General features: G+C 35.7%; 1 protein-coding gene across 6 annotated transcripts in view; it reads left to right on the forward strand.

Annotated features, from left to right (window-relative positions):
• Positions 1 to 22,326, forward strand: part of APAF1 (apoptotic peptidase activating factor 1) — a 42,103-nt gene that overhangs the window by 16,540 nt on the left and 3,237 nt on the right. For 2 of the 6 annotated variants that reach the window (XM_027679944.1, XM_027679943.1), the window contains exons 14-27: positions 31 to 156; positions 772 to 903; positions 3,101 to 3,226; positions 4,264 to 4,425; positions 4,690 to 4,818; positions 5,575 to 5,700; positions 6,564 to 6,683; positions 8,378 to 8,503; positions 8,778 to 8,903; positions 10,373 to 10,492; positions 10,821 to 10,946; positions 11,722 to 11,847; positions 12,284 to 12,430; positions 14,668 to 16,302. In XM_027679944.1, coding sequence (XP_027535745.1) covers positions 31 to 156; positions 772 to 903; positions 3,101 to 3,226; positions 4,264 to 4,425; positions 4,690 to 4,818; positions 5,575 to 5,700; positions 6,564 to 6,683; positions 8,378 to 8,503; positions 8,778 to 8,903; positions 10,373 to 10,492; positions 10,821 to 10,946; positions 11,722 to 11,847; positions 12,284 to 12,430; positions 14,668 to 14,811 — 1,836 coding nt within the window. In that variant the 3' untranslated portion in view covers positions 14,812 to 16,302. Of the gene's footprint in view, positions 1 to 30; positions 157 to 771; positions 904 to 3,100; positions 3,227 to 4,263; positions 4,426 to 4,689; positions 4,819 to 5,574; positions 5,701 to 6,563; positions 6,684 to 8,377; positions 8,504 to 8,777; positions 8,904 to 10,372; positions 10,493 to 10,820; positions 10,947 to 11,721; positions 11,848 to 12,283; positions 12,431 to 14,667; positions 16,303 to 18,046; positions 18,194 to 22,326 lie in introns of those variants that run through there. The other 4 variants (XR_003533680.1, XM_027679945.1, XM_027679946.1 and 1 more) reach the window with 4 other exon arrangements.

The raw sequence follows: 22,326 nt of genomic DNA on the forward strand, positions 1-22,326 counted from the left end.
GTTATAAGGTTTTATTGTCTCTTGTTATAGGTGTTTAAAGCAGAAAGTGGAGAGAGACTCCTGGAGATAAATGCCCATGATGATGAAATACTTTGTTGCGCTTTCTCTGCAGATGGTGAATTTGTAGCAACTTGTTCAAGTGATAAAAAAGTGAAGGTAAGGGAATGAGGAGCAGGCAATTTTTTTTTCAAACTAATAATTCTTATTTCTGTTTAACCAATTCAGACAGAGCAGATTCTTAAAACTAAAGGTGTTTTAAACTGTCTTAAATCTTAAATGGATAATTCAGTACTTGACAAACAGAAAAGTCCCACTTGTTACATATGCAAAATGTGCTTAATGTTACCATCATACTTGCAGCTAGTACCACTTATTTTACTTGTATTATGAGATGATTCTTTTTAACTGGAACATAATGTTTGAGTCCAATCTTATTCGTAACATGAGATGAATCTGTCCATAATACGCTTTTTAATGTTTTTTCTGTTACCTGTGAAATATTTGGGATTTTTAATTCCTTATTATTGTAGCCAAATCTTGTTGAAATTCCAGTATTTATCAGATTGTAGTCTGAATTATGACCTTTCCCCTCATAACTTCCTGTTTCTTTTTGCAGATATATATTCTTTCCCTTTATCTTCAAAACATTTTTGAGGTGTTATTAAGAATGTTTTAGGCTTTTATCTGTATTTCAGCATACTTTCCAGGTTTTTTTAAATTAATTACTTTAAATATATTTAAAAGTCTTTTTCATCCTTCAATTCTGTCTAGATCTGGAATTCAAGAACAGGCCAGTGTAGGTGTGTGTACGAAGAACACTCAGAGCAGGTCAATTGCTGCCAGTTCAATAACAGAAGTGGTCCGTATCTTCTAGCCACCTGCTCAAATGACACTTTCATCAAAGTAAGTGGAAAAGGTTGAGATGATTCTCATGCTACTTGTCATAACAGGATAATTATTGATATATAAGTATATCCAAACACTGTAAATTAATGGTTTTTTTAAATGAGCCTGGTAGAAGAGAGATGGCAACTTATTAAGAGTACTGTCTACAGCTCTGTAGTCAGATTTCAAAAAGGCAGAATAGGAGTGTTTATACTCAGCAAAGGAGAATGGGCAAGTCCTCTGTTGGTAGGGTATGAAGGTGAGGGCTTTGGCAAGACAGAGGGTGGAATGGGAATGAGAGTGAAATACCTAATTGAAAACAGCATAATTAAAAATGAAGGCAGAAATTTAGATTGGGAAACATTAATAATGTAAAAAACTGGATGCTGAAAGATTAGACGGGGAAAAAAAGTGTTAAGTGTAGCAGGGACATTTTTGATTAAATTTACTGGGCATAGTACAGAGATGAACATGGAAGCCAGCAAAATAATAATCAGTGCAGAGTTTCGTCAAATTAACTGTTGGTCTTCAGTGTCCAGACTGGGAGACAGTATGTATACACAGAAAGAGCAGAAGCTGGGCAATTTAAGTCTGCATCTGAGGGAAAGGGGAAAGCAGAAGAATCAGTAAAATCTAGACACTTGCTAAATAAGGAGTGCAATTTCACAGTAGAAATAGGCAAATAATTTCATTGACTGGCACCAGAGATGCCCTGGCAGTATATTCTTGCCTTTGAGGCAATGCATGTACTTACCTTATTCCGCAGTGGTATGATTCAAGGAACCAACTCTGTAAAACCCTCTGCTGGGATTGGTTTTCTGCCTGTTTGGTTCCCTGTAGTGACACTATTACCCAGTCCCAATGCAAGAGAATTGTTGGAAGTAGATGGCAAAGAGTGAGATTTTCGGGGTTTGTGGGGGAAACAACTGTCACTTCGAGCTGTAACGTGCAGTTGTGGTCTCGTCTGAAGAGTTCTTGCAAGAGCTTGTGTCTGTGTGAACTGGAGGTCAAATACAGTTATGATCTGATGTCAAGGTGGAAAGAAGAGGCTTTTGTGCTGATCTCCTGAATGTCTCAGGAGATGCATTTACTACCTGAGTCTACCACCTTATAACAGGTAGATTTAGAAGGAACTTGTTTAGTATTACCATTTTTATAATGTTGATGTGGTTAAAATTTTAAACAATTTGACACTTTCATGAGTAATGAATAACAGATCTGAAGTATGCACAATAATTTTCAGAGAACACTGTGCAAGTGACTCTTCTTGTTTTGAGCTCTCTCTTGAACGCTCAGTTTTATTCTTTTTTTCTTTTTTTCTTTTTTTAAATAGGAGAAAGGAAGTGTGGGCTATAGACTTGGAAATCAGTGCCTGTGAGAAGGGTGGAGAGGAGAAGCCCTAAACAAAAAACATGAAATGTTTTTTTAACTTTGTTAGTATGGATGTGACAAGTCTGATTTTCAGACTGTTCAAGACTAACTTGAGTGATTTCATTTTTGTTAATATGCATAAGCTACATAATTCTGAACTTCAAAGTTGAAAAGAGTCAAGACAAAGCGTTTTGCTCAGTCTGGAGGAGACCAAGGGGAGACCTCGTTGCGGTCTGCAGCTTCCTTGTGAGAGGAAGAGGAGGGGCAGGCACTGATCTCTTCTCTGTGGTGACCAGTGACAGGACCCAAGGGAATGGCCTGAAGTTGTGTCAGAGGAGGTTTAGATTGGATATTAGAAAGAGGTTCTTCATCCAGAGGGTGGTTGGGCACTGGAACAGGCTCCCCAGGGAAGTGGTCACAGTACCAAGGCTGACAGAGTTTGAGAAGCGTTTGGATGATACTCTTGGGCACATGGTGTGACTTTTGGGGATGGTCCTGTGCAGGGCTAAGGGTTGGACTTGATTATCCACGTGGGTCCCTTCCAACTCAGCATATTTTGCAACTTTGCACTGTTCAAGGGCCTTGTCTGCACTGTACAGTGCAGTTTTAACTAGATCTATGTAATTCTGATGTTAATAGTTTTCATGCGTGTTAGCAGATGGAGGTGAGCTGTGCGGTAGCCTGGGGCATAGCATCCAATCCATGAGCATGTGGGTAAAACTAAGAAAAAATAAATGAAATTGATGTTTTGGTTGCCAGCATAGGATTTTGAGAAGAGCATGAACGATCTGTCTTTATGTAATTCATTAATATGATGATATGTACATGTTTATTTCTCTTGCAGCTTTGGGATATGAATGAAAAATATTGTAGAAATACGATGATAGGTCATGAAAATTCTGTCAATCACTGCAGATTTTCACCAAATGATGAATATGTTGCTAGCTGCTCAACAGATGGAACAGTAAAGGTACACAGTGTATTTTTAAATCAACTGTTTGTTTTGATTATGGATGGGGGTATTTTTGTATAAAATGCAAAGAAAATTTTGTGTCTGCATGATAAGCTTTAATGAATCAAATCCTGAAAGAGTTGGTCCTATTTGTAATGCAGGATTTTTAAATGGCTTGTCCAGTACCAAGAAAACAAAGTTGGCTGCCTGTAGTTTCGAAGAAGTACTATGTAGCCTCATTTTGAATATTTTTCCCCCTGATGCACTTTATTAAGAAAGCTTGAGGGGAGAGTGAAAAATATTTTAACAGAAATAGTAGTAAGTTTTCAGATTAATTGAAAGTTCTGTCATCTCTGAAAATGATTAGGAGACATAAAAGTTAAAAGTAATTTCTATGTGCTGTTGTCATGTATGCACTAGAAGAGAACTGAGAGGCTTATGTGTTTTTCTGAGAATGTATTATTTTTATTGCCTTTGGTTGCAACAGAACTGCTTTTTCAGAACTGCAATTCTTAAAACACTGTTATGTTTCTATGTAGTTGCTAAATCAGGAAAGGAGGATTGCTGTAGCTGTTGTTCAGAAGGAAAAGTGTAGTGAAGGGGTCAGAAATATTCAGTAGATTTTTAGTAGGTTCTTCAGTGAAATTGGGGTGCAAAGCTAGATGTATACCATATTTCTCATGGTGAGTGGACTGTTTATATAGAGTTGCAAGGCAGATATTATTTTTGGGTTTATTCTTTTGCTAAGTAGAAGTTGAGACAGCATTGTACCTGGAATAATATGACGGAAAAAGCCAAGGAGAGGGTTCTGCTGCAGCATAATCCTATTTTCTCTGTGGTTGTTTTTTTTTTTTCTTCTTTTTTTGTCTAAACCATTTGGACTTGTGAATATTCTAATGCTATTTATTGACTGGGGAAAGTAGCAAGGGGCTTTTCGTGTGTAGTGTTCTCTGCCCCTCTCTTTTCCTAGAAGTGATTGTGAGTTAGCTCTCCTCTGTTGTATTCTGTACCTACATCAGTGAAAAGAGATTTCATTTATTTCCTGTTTATTGCAGCTTTGGGCAGCATGCTCAGGAAATGAACTGAAAAGTATTGAGATAAAAGATTTCTTCAAAAATGCAGATGAGCAACCAGATGACGTGGAGGTTTTAGTAAAATGTTGCTCTTGGTCCAGAAATGGTGACATGATTTTGGTAGTAGCCAAAAATAAGCTTTTGGTAAGTACCTCACTTTAATAATTATTTGGAGGTAGTATATTACAACATAAGTAGAAACTACAGTTACTGATGAAATTCCAGGCTATTGAGGTGTTTCAGAGAGAAGGTGTGTGATTTCAAGTGTGTGTAAAAATATGCCGGCAACAAACTTGTGACTGAGATAAATACTTCCTAAATTCAAGAATGTACACTGTTACGCATATAAGCTATTTGTCAGTGAAGTCATTCAGACTGGGTGCCAACTATTTTACTATGTGTTCACAGCTTTTTGATACTGAAACATGTGATTTGTTAACGCAAGTCATCGTCAGTCATCACAGTACAATCCAATACTGTGACTTTTGTCCTGGTGATGAGTTAGTAGCAGTTGCTTTGTCTCACTGTTCTGTTGAGGTAAGTAATTGTCTTTGCTGCAGTATACCAGGAAAGACTACTTGTAATTTAAAATGTTACATTTGTCTTAATAGTTTTTTGTATGCAGAGATAAAACAAATGTAGGTACTTTAGCAGGCTTTCAATGTGCTTCATTCTTTAATTTTTATTTACTTCTGCAATGTAAAGTATCAGCTGGGAAATAATGTTTTGAAGTTACATGTTCATTTTGGACAATGAAACTTATATATAAATTTATATAAAAAGACTAGTGTACTAAATGTATCCAAAGTTACTGTTGTCACTCTCAGGAGTATTGTTTAACTCATACCAAACCAAACCCTCTCTCCTTCTATATGCTGGTACAGATTGTGGCAACTCAATAAAAAGGAAAGAAACATCTAGAATAAGTTTGGGACTAGCAAGGCTAGAGTAAGTCCGTACAGCTATCAGGTTTGGGGTTGGTTTGAGGTGATTGTTGTTGTTTGGGGTTTTTTGGTTTAGCAATCTACATGGTCAAGTTGAACTTCTGTTTTTTTATACTGTGATTTTTTTCTTTTCTTTTGTTTTCACCCCTTGTCTTTCAAAATTATAGCAGTCAAAGAGGCTGCGGATTCAATTTTCCTGACCATTGAAATGTGATAAGTGGGCACAGTTCTTGTTACACCTGATTTCAGAATGAGAATTAAGAAAATACTAGAAGACATAGTAATTAAGTGTACTTGCACTGTTTTTCCTGTAAATGCAATCTAAATTCATGCTGTATTTTTATTGTAGTTATGGAACATTAAATCTCTGTCAAAAGTGGCATATTGCAGGGGACACATGAGCTGGGTTCACTGTGTGACATTTTCACCAGATGGATCTTTATTTCTGACATCATCTGATGACCAGACAATACGCGTAAGATGACTTCTTTCTGTTTTGAAATATGTTAATTTTATTTATATATATATATAAATAAAATTAAATTGTTAGTTTAAGGAATTTTTTATTATAAAGTTATATATATTATATATTGTATTTTGTATGTTTATAGCCAATAGAAATTTAAGTATTTGTATTAAAAAAATTTACATATACAGTAAAACAAGCTGGCTTTTTTACTTTATTTACTGTTTATTTGAATTTCTTTATGTCTACATGATTTTTTTTAAGTCTGGTGGCTCTTCAAGAGTAATTATAGCCTTCTATTTTGTTTTACATTTTATCTGAATCAGGAATTGTGAAGTTTTTTGTGGATCCTAGCAGACTTGATATTAGTTTCATTGTTAGATATATTTGCATGTTAATATTTAGGATAGATTTCTGTAATTCTAATGTCTCATTAAAACCCTGGGAAAGTAGAATTATAGTTTACCAAGGTAACCTTTCCCTTTCTCTCAAATTAACACATACATTTTTGAAATTTTGAAAGCAGTTAGGTGTAGAAATATCTACTTGGTATTTTTTGTAATTGGATTTTAATGCTACTCTTTGGATTAGAAAACTTTGGACTTTATAGCTATGACTCTAAACACAGACGAGTCTCATAGTCATCCTGGAAAAAAAAAGTCCTATTTCATCTGTTGGAATCTCTATAGTGATCGCACAACTTTCCCTAGTATCAAAAATAGCAGAAGCAAGATTTTCACTGTTTTAAAAAAATCAGTGTTACGTCCAAAGTTATAAGCCTTTGATTTACAGGTACTCTTACTCAGCATAAGAGTATAAGTTTTATATCTTATTCTTTAATAAAGCTAATGAAATACTGTGTTCTTCAACAGATCTGGGAAACAAAGAAGGTGTGCAAGTCTTCTGATGATGTGCTGAAAAGTGAACTAGATGTTGTATTTCACAATGGTGAAGTGATGATTTTAGCAATTTATAATCAGAAGCATTTACAAGTAAGCTGTATTTCTCAATATGTGTTTCTCAAATACATTTGAACGTTATCTGCAAATCTCGCTAGGAAACCAAGGAAGCACTGAAAGAACTGCTTGTTCATGTGTTTCAACAGTTGAATCTGTAGCAGATGACTCAATGTTTGATAAGATCTTTATATCTAGAAACTCTGCCTAGTTTAGTAAGTGAAAAATGGAGTTTAAGGGGAAATTTCTACACTAGTGTTGAAACTGAAAGTGGATGCAGAGAAACAAAACTCATCTCCCTTCATGATGCTGTGGGCCCTCCAAGTGGCTTAGATGTGTAGAGCAATGCGTAACGTGTGCAGCACCTATAGACCAGGTGTAGCACCTATAGACCAGGTGTTACACAGCACATCAGAACCCTTGTGTAATACCTGAGGGAATTGTCTCAAATTGGGGCAATGAAAGGTGTGAGCCCAGGACTGCCTATAGCCTTAGATTTGTGCTGAAGAAAATAGTAACAGTGAGTACACTCTTATTACTGTGGGCCCCCCCACACCAAGTGCTAAATACACCAACATCCAAAATATATTTTTCCATTCCATGATAGCCAGTGCATACACATCACCCTTTTTTAAATCATGACTCTCTAATATATCAAATAAAGTCAGGTAATAGGATTTTCATCTCTTGCAATGAAGGACTGAGAGAAACCACAGCAAACGGAGTTATACCTGCTTATGTGCAGGAGCAGTTTAGGACATTTGATACTTTTTAATCTTCCTGAATTGTAACATCTGTAGCAACTACTGTGTAATAGTGTAGTCTGGCTCTCATTTGAATTAGTAGACCTGATCTATATGTTTATAAATAGTGTATTTCTGTTCTAATTTTACTTGAACCATTTTCTAGAGAAAGATGGTGCTTAGATTCTCTACCCTAAATACAATATTCTGACAGCTTGTAGACAGCAGTCATGAGAGGTCTGCAGTGTAGAAAGGCAATAGATTTTTTACCTTTGCACAAGAAGAAAAATTGACTGAAAAGACAGATTGCATGTGTGCTGTGATATAACAGTGTACCTGCTATCACATCTCTCAGAGTTTTTGTTGCAACCGTGTTTTACCTTTTGTAATTTATTGTCTCTCAGAACTGGAGTCCTACTCACCCTTTGATGTGCAATATGTTCATTTTTAAACATTCATTCACACTGATAGCTTTTTAAGCTATGTTTATAAATTACTGTATTCTAAAGATCCCCTCTGCCCCCCGGGGAATTGATTTGAGGACAATACTGAGTTGGGATTTGGTGTATTGTGTGTGCTGGTAAGTTTGAAGTCATGCTTGCAGGATGCACTTAAAGTATTTTATGCTTCATTTGACGTGGGTGTTAAATCTAGCTGGCAAGGTAAATTTGAGCATGAAGCTTGCTATATGGCTTTTGGAATTTGGGAGTAGCATTTTGAGTTACTGTTTCCTGTAGTCAGACAAACTTTAAAAAGCCTTCTAATACTGAGATGAGTTTCCTTCTGCAAACTTGTCCTGTTCAGAGAACACAATGTGGAAATAGTTACACTGACCTTCAAGGCAAGTGGTTTATGAGAGTAACTGATTCTTATAATTTTAAGTTTGTAAGTTTGTACACTGGTCCCTTTGGCATTCCTAGCTCTGTATTTTAATTTATTGAAGTTTAAATTTTAAAATATTGTAATAATTAACTTTCCATCTTACAGCTTATCAATGGAAATACAGACAATGTTATTATGCAGACAGCAGCCCAAGAATCCCCCATTTCCTGCTGTTGCTTAAGTGAAGATCTTAAATTTGCAGCTTTTGGACAGGAAAGTGGAACAATAAAGGTATTAAATCCTAAATTTGATTTTAACAATAGTAGGAAAACACTCTTCTTGGTGCTTTTTAAATATATGTCACTTGAATGACTTTGTACAATAATATTCTTCAACGTAGTAATTCCAAGCTAATAACTAAGCTAATAGGAATTTTTAGTTGTTCTAATCCAATGGCTGAGAATCATATATTTTCAATCTCACGTTGTTTAAAAAAGAATTTGCATGTTCGTGTTTTCCTCGAGTATGTAAATTAGGTACAGTTATTGCATATTTCATTTTAAAGGTACTACAGTTGTCAGATGGGAAAGTTCTGAAGTCCTGGGAGGCCTACAGGACATCCGTGCAGCATTGTCAATTCACATCTGATTGTCAGACTCTCATTTCAAGTGCTCATGATTCAGTTCTACAGGTTTGGAAGATATTTAAAAAGATCATGTTGTAACTTACTGAAAGTAAAGAGCTTTTATACTGTACATAATGTAAACTCAGTAAATGATTACTGTATTCTGTATTGCTCCATGCTGGTGCAAGAGACTGTAAAAACTGCAGCCTTTATTTATACCTTATGTGAGAGTGAATATTAGATTTTCTGTTTTTACTGCTGTGGATGATAGAAAAGCACCAACTGCTTTGAGAAGAGTAAAAGGAGCATTAATTGTCAAACAAAACAACTCAGCAGTTCTGAAGTAAGGGTTTGGGATGTGAGCCAGAGCTGGCTGTATGTGGTAGGTCTGTCAGTGGGCTTGTTTATACTCTCTTAGGGAATGAGGTAAAAAGGCTGGTCTCAGAGCGGGCTTATGTGCTCACCTAGTCCAGTAGAGTGCTGAATACAGATAATACTAGAAATAGAGTGACTGCACTAATGTAGTCTCAAATTAGTAACCTCTGCCTCTCAGCAAGGTAGATTGGCTCTGGAGATGCGTTCTGGTGTGTCCACGTTAGCATTTTAGCTCACCTCAGGGATGCACTTTTGAACATCCTTGTTGTTTTGTGCTTACTGTGCTTTAGTTTGCACTTCAGATCAGCTGCAGCATGCTGACGGGATTCTTAAGCTGGAGCACGTGGTCCGGCTACTAATGAGCATTCAGTCCTCACAACCAAACTTGAGTTTCTCCAGAACACAAATGGATGCTGGTCCTCAGCTTTAGGATCCTTCTCTCAGGCTTAACGTGGGAAGTTTTTCTGCTGGGTCCTCAGCTCCCTCTTGTGGGCAGCGCCTCAGTTAAACCTCCAGGACTGTCACCTGAACACAGCTGCTTTCTATTCGCTCTTTGCAGCAGGAAACCTATCAATTTGAAAACTATTAAATCATTGTCATTTAAAATAAATTGATGCTTAATAGCTTCTGTAAAACAAAATTACACTCATTTTTAAGTGAATAGTCGAATTAAAAATAGAAGTGTCATTTTGCTATAAAAATGCAAAGCAAAATGGCATTTCATTAGAAATGCCCATTAAATATATTAAAGAAAGTTAACTTAAGTATGCAAAATATGAAGTCTGCCAGACAAAATAAGTCTATTTGTTGCAATAATCAAAGGTTTAAAACCCCAAACTTCTCAGGTGCTTATAGGTTATTGGTTTGCATTTTCTTTTTAAATTACCAGTGAATTTTAAGTATCAAATTCACTTTGAAAATCAGATAATATGTGTATTATGGGGACTGTCTCATAGCTTGACTAATAAATTCAGCGGCACCCTCAATCTTCAGCATCTCTACTATGGATCTCTTCAATAGCTAACATTTTAATTAATTGCCACCACCATAAGAACTTTTTGTTAGTCATGTGATATAAAAATCAATCGGTTAGTTCATTCTTCTTAACTTATGTTTGCTGTTACGATTTAAAAAAAAAAAATTTTCATTTTTATAACTAGATATGGAATTGGCAGTTGAGCGAACATGTGTTTCTAAGAGGGCACATGGAAGCAATCAAGGATTTTAGACTTCTGGAATATTCAAAACTTCTCTCTTGGTCATTTGACGGAACTGTTAAGGTAAGTAAAGGGCTGAGAATTGACAAATCACATCAAATATGTTTTGCTTTCTCTTGTAACATTTGGTATTTCCTGCACTTTGTGTGAATTTTATTGATTTGATCATAAAGTGTAAGCTGACTTTAAAGACAAAGTTTTGAATTTTCTTTTTAGTAAGATTTACACTGTTGTTGTATTTTAACTATACCAGTAAGTATAATAAAATGTTTGCCACATTAGAACTAGCTAGCTGAGTTTTGTCTCTTACATATCATTGTGTACGATGCAAGTGTTTTAACCTTTTTACTGTGTTACAAAAGTAACCTGTTTTTCCTGTATATTTGATTAGGTTTGGAATATCACTACTGGAAACCTAGAAAAAGATTTTGCTTGTCATGGAGGTGCTGTTCTTTCCTGTGCTCTTTCACCTGATGGTAGTAAATTTTCATCTACTTCTGCTGACAAAACTGCAAAGGTTGGTTACCTTCTGTACAAAGACAAAAATGATGCCTTATTTGTCCTGAAATGTAATCTATATTTTTTATTTTGAGGTAACTAGTGATTATTCAAGTTATCCTGTTGTATTTCTAGTATTAAATTTCTTGTATCCATCAACATGTTTCTGGAGCTGTTACAGTCATTCACAATTGATCTTGGATATAACTTGAAGCTGTCCTAGTGGCTTATATACAAATAAAATGCATATTTAATGCACAATTTTGTGTGCAGAACACTTTGTTTATTTCTCTGTATTGATTTGTTGATAGCCTGACATTCTTAACTTGTAAAGTTAAGAAAAATCTCTGAAACTTCCAGAAAAGTGCTGTTGATAGGTTCTGGTATTCCTGTTCTGAAGTCAGGTGCACAAAGCAGTGGACTGGGGCTGCCCCATTATATTCTAAAAACATTCCATTAGATTTTTAAAATATAACTTTAAATTGATTGATAAATCTGTTTCTATGATCAATGTTAAACTTCCTTGTGAACAAATTGGGTTCATTAAAAAATATGTTCCAAGGAAAGATATATACTTGTAGTCATTCAGTAATTTGTAGCAAGCACATTCTTGTGTAGTTCAGATAATAAAAAGAAAGCTAGACTAGAGTATAATATATTTACATAAATGCACACACTTATATGCATATATATGAAAAGTCTTATGTACATTTGAATGATAATGCCTTTTAGAAAGAAGTCATAATTGGTTTTGAACTTGTCTTTTTCACTCCTCTGTAATGTTTTCCATTTAGATATGGAGCTTTGAAAGTTCATCTGTTCTTCATGAGCTGAAAGGTCATGAAGCCTGTGTGCGGTGCTGTACTTTCTCTCCTAATAACAAATTATTGGCCACTGGAGATGACAAAGGAGAAATAAGGGTACTTCTCTAATCTTGATGTTTATTTTATAATTCAGGTGATACTCAGCTCACAGACAGAAAAGTTCTTACAGTTTGTGTTCTGCATGTCTAATTCGTTAGCATTGTGGTGAACTTTGGGCGTTGAAAATAGCAAAGTTTGTCACATGAGGCAGTAGTTTGTAAACATATTGATAGATTTATGTTCCATGAATAATAAGGAACCAATTCGCATGATTTACTAATAATTTTAATGAGAATTGCATGTGCGATTAAATCCTCCGTATATGATACAGTTCTAGGCGGAGAATTCTTTTTTTTATTATTTTGTCACTTCAAGGAGAATGCATATTTACAAGAGGTTTTTTTAATATAAAAAAATACATTTCAGATATCCTTATTTTAGATTTTTTTTCCCGTTAAGTTTATTTATTTGCATAATCTTTCTTCTCTTTTAGATTTGGGACATTTTAGCAGGTGCATTACTTCACTTCTGCTCCCCAGTTACTGTAGACGAAGGAGAACCAACTCATGGGGGTTGGGTAACAGACCTCTCATTTTCTCCTGACAGTAAAATGCTTGTGTCATCTGGAGGCTATCTTAAGGTAAGCCTTGAAATAATAAAATATCCTAACATGCCAAATTAAATGGAAACACTCTGTAAATTCTAAAGGAAAATGAAGACTAATTCAAAGAAACAAATCTGAAACATTTTACTTAACACAGAGCTGCTTCGATTTCACTTCTTTCCTTCTCATATCTGCAAGTCCCCTGAAAAGGTCTCTTAAGAATTCAGACTTGTTTTCAAACTCTCTCATTGGTTCAGGCATCTACCACGCATATGTCTTCTGGGAAAGGGAAGAGTTGCCTTTCTTTCAGTCTGTGAATGGTTCTTTGTAATTGTGAATTTCTCATGAGGTTTTATGTTGTTCTTTTTCCCCTCATGTAATAGCCAGTACCAGTTATTAGAAACTCTGTGTGTATGTGAGGTTCTCACCTCAGAGTGACGAAGTTTAGTTTATTATTGGTCCGTGTCTAGCTGTTGGACATGCTATCAGACTAATTCTTTGAAGTCAGTCACTAATCATTTAACAAAGACAGTTGAATTTTCTAGCTTAGCTTTGAAAACATCTTCTGATGTTCATTTCATATTAAAGAACAAGACATACTTTCTGTTTCTAGCTTCCTCCCCATTTTATCTTGTAGTTACGCAGTATGGTGTTGTGATGCTTCTTGAAGTGTAGAATTGTTTAGGATGTTAGGGACTTCTGGAACTCATCTAGTCCAGCCCCTTGTTAGAAGTAGTTTGCAGAGTTAGGTAGAGTTGTTTAGGGCCTTGCCCCGTCAAATATTGTTCCCCAATCCAACAGGGTCACCTCTGGGTCCTGAAAGTAAAGTCTGACTCTGTCATCTCTAACCCTCTTTTTAGTAGTTGAAGACAGCAGTTAACCACCTACATAAATTCAGTGCTCTGTCTCTCTTCTATGGCACCTGTTCTAGGTGTCCAGCCATCTCAATGACCATGGGCTGGACTTGCTCCAGTTTGTCAGTGTTTTTCTTGTACTCAGGTGGGGCTCAACACTCAGTAACCGATCTGCTGGCTACTACCTTTTGAACCTAGCAGTATACACTTAGTTTGTTACCTACCTTGTATTCCACTCATCCAGTCCTTATCTCTCCCATTTTACTATAGGGACACTGTGGGAGACCATGCTGTAGGCTTAGCTGAAGTCAAGGTTATTCACATCCACTGCTCTTTCCGTGCTGTTTGGAGAGCTACCGTTATTGTCAGCAGAAGTCAATTGGGTGGTTCAGCATGATTTATCTTCGGTACAGTTGTGCTAGTTGTTCGGATGACTAGACATGGCTTCCCAAAAACTTGTGCCATAATAATCCCAGACACTAGAGTGAAGATTACTGGCCTGTAGTTCTCAGGACCATCTTTGCTCTTTGTGAAAGTGGGTATGATGTTTGTCTTTTCCCAGTCATGGGACCATATTCAATCACCATGTCTTCTCAAAGTATTGTATTTCTACTTCTCTTTCAAGATCTACAGATGGATGTGTATGATGTGCCTGAAAACACACAGCCATTTTGTAGGGAGATGCTAGTCAGTGAAATTCTAGAACATTTCAGAAGTCTGGACCCCTAAAAACTGGACTGAGTTGTACTGTAGATTTATGTGGATGATACCTTTAAACAAATGAGTTGTCTTAGTCATAGATGAGGTGTATCCAGGTGTGAACTGTTAAACTTGCTGTGGGAGTGGTACCCCCTGACACAGCACCTGATCATTTATTCACCAACAAAGGTTCAGGAGCTAATTAAGATCCATCTTTTGTTTGGTTGGTTTTTTCTTTCTTTTTTTGGGGGTCTTCATCAAATAACAGCCACTTTAGGGACAGTGTGTTTAATCAGAACATTATAGCTGTGTAGTTGCAAATCTGTATTATGCACACAACTGTAATGTTGCATATTTCATGAGATAAGTAAGCTAAAAACTAGTAATACCATCTGCTTTTCTAGATGATCAAAGCTGACGGTAATCTGTTGTGATATTTTGCTGCTTCACTCAAAATTTGCAAGAATAGACGGTAGACTTCTTATTGGCACAATTTGAGTAGCAGCTTGGTGCTGGATTGCGTTTAGGTCAATTTTGCATTGGTCTATAGTTTTTCTGAGAAATGTGAAATTTCAGACTACAGTAAACTGATGGTTGAAGGTTTCTCAGTTTCTTTGCTATTAGTACTTACTGCATATTCTAGAAAATAATAATTAGAAACTGTAATCTCACTGAAAAAGAATTTGGTCCTACTAACAAAACTGTTATTATTTTTTATAGTGGTGGAATGTAACTACTGGAGAATCCTTACAAACCTTCTACACAAATGGAACAAACCTCAAGTCAATACATGTGTCTCCTAATTTCAAAGTGTATGTGACTGTTGATAATCTTGGTATTCTTTATGTATTACAGAAATTCTGATCAGTGTGCCGAACACTGCAAAGATAACTAATTTTTTAAGCTGGAAACAAAATTCTGCTAAATGTTTGTCTGACTCTCATTAAGCTGTGAATTATATTTCATTGTTGTATTCATGATGTTTTCATGTATATTTATGTACATTTATGTGTGTTTTTTCAAATGAAGTTGCATTTAATCTTGGTTTTAATAAGCATTATTATAATCCTTAAATTTTGATTTGCATTTTAAGTATGTTGTTTCCAATTTTGTAAGGAAATTATATTAAGATTTATTCAAATTAGTTGAAGTTAATAGCACTGAAAAATAATAAGATTATAATACTTTGAAATTATATTTTGTGCTGAGGCTGATGGCTAAATGTTCTTTAGTCATGAACACAACTGTATAAGGTGCAAAACCATTTTTTTTTACTGGGATGCAAGGATTTTCACTTTGTACGGAATGGAAAGAAGGAGGGGCATTCTTCATTTGAAATATGAAACCAGCCATCTTGGTGCTTGACATTCAAACCAAATCAAGTAGCTGTTCAGTTTACAGCAGCAGTGCCTCCCACTTGTGGTAAGAATGTTCATGCTTCGAATCTGTGGAGATAAAGTGGATTGTAACACATCTGAGCTGTTCCTATTAAGAGGAACATCCTGAGTCTTGTTTTCTGGAGGAGAAATCTGAAAGGATACTGCAACTGAAGTGGAAGAGATAGTGCCACATTTCCAGTCCAAGGATGAGTACAGCTAACCAGCTAAACTGAGAATGGAAATGGCTTAAAAGCTGTGTATTGAAAAATATAAAAAAGGTGTGAATTTAATAGTTTTTCTTTTCTTTTGGATTTAAAATTCAGTTTATACTATGGAGGCACTTTGCTGTCGTCAGCTTTGTTTACATGGGATTCTATGCCCAGTTGATCTCTTGCCTGGTAGTATGTGATTTTTTTTTAATTTATTTTTAAAATTTTTACAGTCTATTTATAGATTCCGTATAGGGTAGAAATATCGACATTTTGTACTAATTACACTTGACAAATGTTTTGTGAATAATTAGGTAACAATTTTTTCTTAGATACATAGTAAGCCTTTTTCTAGTCAATCGCCTCTCAACTGCTGTAAGCAACTGCACAAGCATTAATATGATTTTCATATTTTTGTAGCTGGCAGTAAAACACTGTCTAACAACTTGATTGTAAAAAGTACGGTAGCAAGTATCTCAACTGATACTGAATAATGAAATTCTCACTTATAGTATTTTTTGTGTGCATTTCAGAAGATTTCATATGCATTCTTAGTATTTCCCTGTTTTTGACAATCACCAGTTTTTCCTCTTTTTTAACTTGAAATTCTGCTATTTCTAAGGTGCTGTTGAATACGGGTCAGTATAATCAAAATACTGCTGGCAGATATGTAAAGAGAAGAAATTAAATGAAAAAGAACGTGATGTTTTGTTTTCTAAGTGTGTACAATATTCAATAAAGATAATCCAGGCAATACTGGCCAAAGTTATAAATGAATTTGAATTCTTGAGTATTTCTTAATACATAGAAAGGGAGAGAGGGAGTGCTGCCTCTTTTATTGTCTTTCACTGTGATTTTATTTTCAATCTAAACATAATGATACTTTACAAATTACATCAAAAATACTTTGAGAGGTTAGCAAGAGTATTAAATATGAGCATGGAGGAAAAAGTGAACTGAAGTCCTGGAACATGTCCAGCAGTGTTCAGGACAGAGTTGTTTCTACTGTCTAGTTTGTACAAAGCCCATCAGTACCTCCCTGAATAGCTGAAGAATCATGGAACAGAAAGCTTCTCTCAACAAATATTCCTCGATCCAAGATGTGGATCTGTGCTGTCCTTATTGCACAGAACCCTGTTGACTGAACTTAGAGACCAGTCCAGGTTAAGAGATACAGGATAAGTGTTTCCTATGAGGAACCAACGCAGAAAGTTGTCTTGTGTGAGAACACTAATTAAACCCTGATGATAGGAAAAACTGATCATGGTTTAATGCAGAAAGTAAATGGTGCATGAGCAGAGTTTATAGATGTTTGCAATGTTGAATGAGTAGGAAGCAAGTAGCACAAAAACTTGAAGAAATGTGAGATGAATACTGCGTTCTTGGATTGTTCTGGAAGGATGACAGCGCAGCAGCATTTTATTTGTTGTTGGAACTGAGGAAGCTGTGTTTCATAGAAGGTAATGTTAATAGAGTTGGGGTGGTTGCGATCACATATGTAAATGTATGGAGTTGGCTGTAGGTGTTTATAGTTGAGGTGGAAGAAGAGAAATAGTGATGAAAAAGTCTGAAGAGCCAAAGAATAGATCTGATTCGCAGGGAGAGGATGAAAAAATTCAAGTGAAAAATTATTACAATAGGGACCAGAACAGCAACTTCTTTAATTTAAAATGTTTAAGAAGACAGTTTACTGTAATAAAAAAGTCTTCCTGTATCATCAGATTTAGCTGTTCTCTTTGATGTTAGATGTATTTTAAAGGAAACAGGAAATTTGACTAGAAGCAATTTTTATGGACATTGGTATGTAGATTGGACATTAGTGCTTCCATTAATTCTTGTAATGTCAGATCAAACTGAATGAGTCTGCATTCAAATTTAACTAATGAGCATTGCCAATTTTATCTAGTTTTTTAACTTAAATTATAATATGCTTTAATGTAAACAAGTTTTAGGTACAATTCCTATTAACCATGCCTATCAGTTTCTGTAGAAGTTTTGGTTTCTTGACTTTGGCAATTAGACTCACAGCTCCTTCACAAATCTCTTTTTTCTCTTTCCTTGGGAACTGTACCTAAGTGTGATACATCTGCTCAAGAGGATACCATTCCTTTAACTACGGTGTTCTCCTTCCCCCTCTCTTATCTTACACAGTCATTTGAAATAGAACTGTGCCCTTACTGTCTGAGTTTTTTCTGTATAAAGGTTTATAGATCTCTTGTAGTGCTGGAGTGTGGAGTTAGAGCTGGAACTGGTAACCTGTTCCCAGTAGAGGGACATCCCCCCAACCTAAAATTATTTTGCCTTCTTTAGAAAATGATGCAGTTAAACTCCCTATTTTAGAATTCTGTGCAAAGTGCTGGCTTGTTTGTTTTGGGGTTTTTTTACCATTTTGAAATTTAGTGAAGCCTCTGTGTGGGACCCTGTTCCCCAGGTTGTATCTAGATATGACATAGTCTGTGTCCTTATCACTGCTCTCCTGAAGTGTTTTTACAGAAGCTGATGCCTTTGCAGGTTTCAGGGAAAAGCCAAGCTGAGAAAGCACTCTGACTCAGGTGGTTTCTTCTGCCCTTCTGGAACAGAACATTGCAGCGAGACCAGTTCCACCCATCTACAAGAAGCCGGTAAATCCAGAATACCAGTAGGTCACATAGAATTCAGGTATGTTCTTGCAATTGCTAATAGAACATAAACCCTTACTGAACTATTTGGTTGCCCTTTCTCCTTCATAGCAAGTACAGATGCCATGGCAATGCCAAGGAGTGGAAAAGTCAGCCTTGGGGATGTATTTCCCTCTGGTAGCACACTCGGGTGTATTTGTCCATATTGTGCTTTCCTCCTCCTTGTTTCTACTACTGAGACATAAGTTTAGTTGGGCTCATACATGGTTACAATGATGCCCAAGAGCTCTGAGGACTTGGGACACCTTATTTCTGTTGTGATTTCAAGAAAAGCAGAAGCCAAATGACCTTTACTGTTTGGAGAACAGGGAGTGTGCCAGATACTCCGAACACTTCTGGTGTGGTTTTGGGTTTTTATTTTTTCGTGCTCAATTTCACTTTGCTCTTTCAGGCTAGGAATGCGACACAGTCACTGACTATGCCAATATGCAGTAAGATGTTAAACTGAGACTAGGCTTGTTTGTGGCTGGAACTCTGCAGTAGATTGACCTGTGTTTTTCAGCACTTCTAAAGCTGTTGTGCGGTGTGCTGCTTCCACATTTGTGTTGGTGTGGGGTTTTTTTGGGGAGGTGGGCAGCAGTGGGTTTGGAATGTGGATGTTGGATTTTCTTGGCTTTTAAGTATGTTTTTTTCCAAATTAACTTACTGCACATCTTTCTTCTAAAAGGCCTTTTAATGAGAAACCTTGCAAATAGATTTAGTAGAGGCCTCAGCTGGGACTGTTAGGGTGCATCCCAAAAGAATATAGAGGAATAAGATTTTAAGTCTGCATGTGTTATTGACAGCTTTATCACTTCCTGCAGTTAGACTTGTGGGATATAGCACAACTGTGATAATTGGACTGGTTGAACTGTTGAAGTGGCATGTGTGTGTTTGCTCAGAAGAATGAGAAAGCTTAAGTATCTTAGAAGTGTTTCAATAAGCAGTTTCTCTCTTGGGCCCTGACTGTTAGCAGAACAAATTAGCTTCCCGTGCTTGTTTCCATTTAACAAACCATACATTGTATGTACAAGAAGTGCTCTGAGAACAGTTAGATTCATGTCCTTCAGGCTAGAGAGGATTCTTGTTCTGTACTCAAGAGGGTTCATCCGAGTACCTACTTAGGATGGCACAATTATACTCCGTGTGCTTATGTGGTATATTTCATTTCTTACTGTATTGACTTCTTTCAGTTTATTTGTCTATCTTTCTGATTTATTTTTAGCTTTGTCCAGTTTCTCTAATAACATGTGAACTCAGATGAATTTTGAAAATCATGATGTTTAAAATGACTCAAAATTAGGCAAAGACAAATTTACCCAATCAAACTGTATAAAAGTAAACATGATGCTTCTTAGATAAAGCATGTGTTATTTGTAATGCATAAAGGCATACAAAGTATGCTTGATATTTAAAATACCTTTTAAACCTTTTATTTCATGTTACTTTTCGAAGACATTAGGTTCTTTTAATTCTTCTCTATAATTGTATAGAAAATTTAATTTCTGTAGATAACTGGTACTTTCTAGCACATGAGACCAGGGATCTTGTACTTCTAAAAATCATATTATTTGCCTGTAACATTCTCCAAAGATAGCGATAACTGTTCCATACTCCTCTTCCTCATTAGGGTCAGTATTTGGGTTTATGTGTGCTAAGAATTTGTAGCCTGCTGGTTCAAACTCTCACCATACTAATAAGAAATCTTAGTCTTGACTTGTTTTGAGAGCAAGTTTTCCTGTCCCAGAGACATAATGGCAGGGACATTTCTCTCTGTGCTTCCCAGTTGGAACCACTTAAATTAATCTTTTAATATAATGCTGTGATCAGTATTGACTGTTGTTTATAAGCCTCTCAGCAGAAGTAGTGTAGGAAAAAAAAGATTAAGGAAAACTGAAAAATATATTTTTGTTTTAACAGCACTGAAATAATACGAGAGGAATGGTGTACTTCTAATGTGAGAATTGGAAATGCTTAGAGTTTTGTGTTTTTAACAGTTTTTTTGTTCATGGTGTACATGAGGGTTTTTTTGTTTGTTTAGGTTTGGGTTTTGTGGTAAAGATTAGATAAATGGACAGACATAGGCATAGGCCAGTGGAAATCTATCTTTAAATACAGATCAAAAATTTTGATCTTAAGAATCCAATCTGAAGTGGATAGTCATGTCTTGATGGTTGAGCACTCAGTGGTAATGTAAGATATACTTTAAGATGTTGGTAGCTCCTAATTTTTTCAGTGTATTTGCATGACTTCTTACAAGGTGCTGTGGTGTTTATATTCAGTACAGGATAGCAATTATACATTTTATATTTCCAGCTGAGAGACTGGAGGAAATGTGTGGTCTTATCAATGTGACTTAAACTTCAGTACTGAGAAATTGAAGGAGGAAGAGTTTCAGAGTTTGAACAAAAGAAATATTGCTTAAATTTTACCTCTATTTCAGTATATATTCAAAAATAGCGTTAAAAAAGGCTGAGTGTGCCTGAATTTTCAAAATATTTAAAGAAATAATAGTGCCAGATGTGGCACTCTCAATTTCACAAAGCCAAAGAGTTGTTTTTCTACCCCAAAAATTATAGAGAAGATAGTAATTTTTAAAAAAATATTTCTACAGTATCAATAATTCAGCTATTAAATAGCTGTTCTGACTCAGCAGCTGGTTTTTTATATTCTGGAGCACTGGGTTTGAGGTAGATCTCTTGAGCACACATTCATTCAAAGGAATGTTTAAGGGACCAAGCTGAACTTGTGGGAGAATCATTTTCCAGTGCAAGGCTGTAACAGTGAATACCTGCCAGAGACAAGTACAATGCAATAGAACTACATGTGACTTGGAATGTACTTCATAGTATATCTTGAGCATTTAAATTTGGTTAAAAATATATTAAACACAGTAGAAGGCAATAAGCTAGAAGTCTACCAATTCAGTTGCTTTATCTCCTTTTCCCAGAAATATCTTTGTTCAAAGGGTTAAACTTTTGGTTGTGGTAGATGTGGAAAAAATAAGTTTATTCCTTGAGTTATAGTCTACTTCTCCTCCTAAGCTTCTACTAGCTGTGAAGCTCTTTACACGTTGCAGTTTCTCATGCTGCTTGTACCCCTCATTACATCTCATATTTAGTCCTTAGTTACTATTGTCAACCTTCTTTAAATGAGGGGTTCCACTGTTCAGGTTCTAATATTGGTAATGTTAGGGGAAGATTTGCTGGAGCAAAGTTGTACTTCATTATTCTTTTTTTTTTTTTTTTTAAATCAGAAGATGGCTCTGTAGAATGGAACATTTTCTCAGTTTGTGTTCTGGATCTCTCTGGTTTCTTCAGCATGTATTAGCAAAAAAAAGAGAATGATATTTAACAAACTGTTATATATGTGTGTTATGCATCATTTTGCTAAAATGTGAATCTAGGAAATTAATATCACCTTCTCTAAAAAGTATAATCCTTCCTGTGTTTATTTTTATTTGGCATACAAATTACATCTCCTCCTTTTCAAAAATTAAACCAGAGTGCCTCCAGCTTATGCAACTTGTCCCTCCGTTTATCATTACTTAATTTGCTCCTTATTTGACTTCTATCATGGATTAGAAATTATTTTAGGATAATACTATGTATCTGTCCATGTTTTTGTTTTGTTAAGCAGGAACCTATCTGGAAAATGAGAAATTTATCACCCTGAATACTTTGAGCAGTTAGCAGCAAATACAGGTTTTTAACTTTTATACAATCTTTCTCACAAAAACGAAGTTTGGATGTCTAAGTTGATACCTAAGACAAGCAGTAATGGGCTTTAAGTTTGAGTGTCTTCTGCTTTGAATGTGTTTTGTGCAATGTTTGAGCTCTAACAAAGTAGTTTTTGTTTGGTTTTGGTTTTTTTTTAATTATTTCTAAAGTGACTGTTCACGGTTGCTGAGATTTCTTGAAGGGAAAAGATGATAAGTTCCTAAACACAGTCAGAACCTCAAAGCAAGAACATCTCAACTAGGCATTGTAACTCCAGGACTCAGTTCCAAGGGGAGGACTGCAAAAATTCTGTGTAACTGTAGCAGTGGTGTTTGTGTGGTGACTGACAGAAGCAGTACTTTTTTTAACAGTTAAGTACTATTCGCTTCCCATTTGAAATACAAGTTTTGCTCTT

Source organism: Neopelma chrysocephalum, unplaced genomic scaffold (assembly GCF_003984885.1).
Source record: "Neopelma chrysocephalum unplaced genomic scaffold, ASM398488v2 Primary Assembly neopelma1_59, whole genome shotgun sequence".
Lineage (NCBI taxonomy): Eukaryota > Metazoa > Chordata > Aves > Passeriformes > Pipridae > Neopelma > Neopelma chrysocephalum.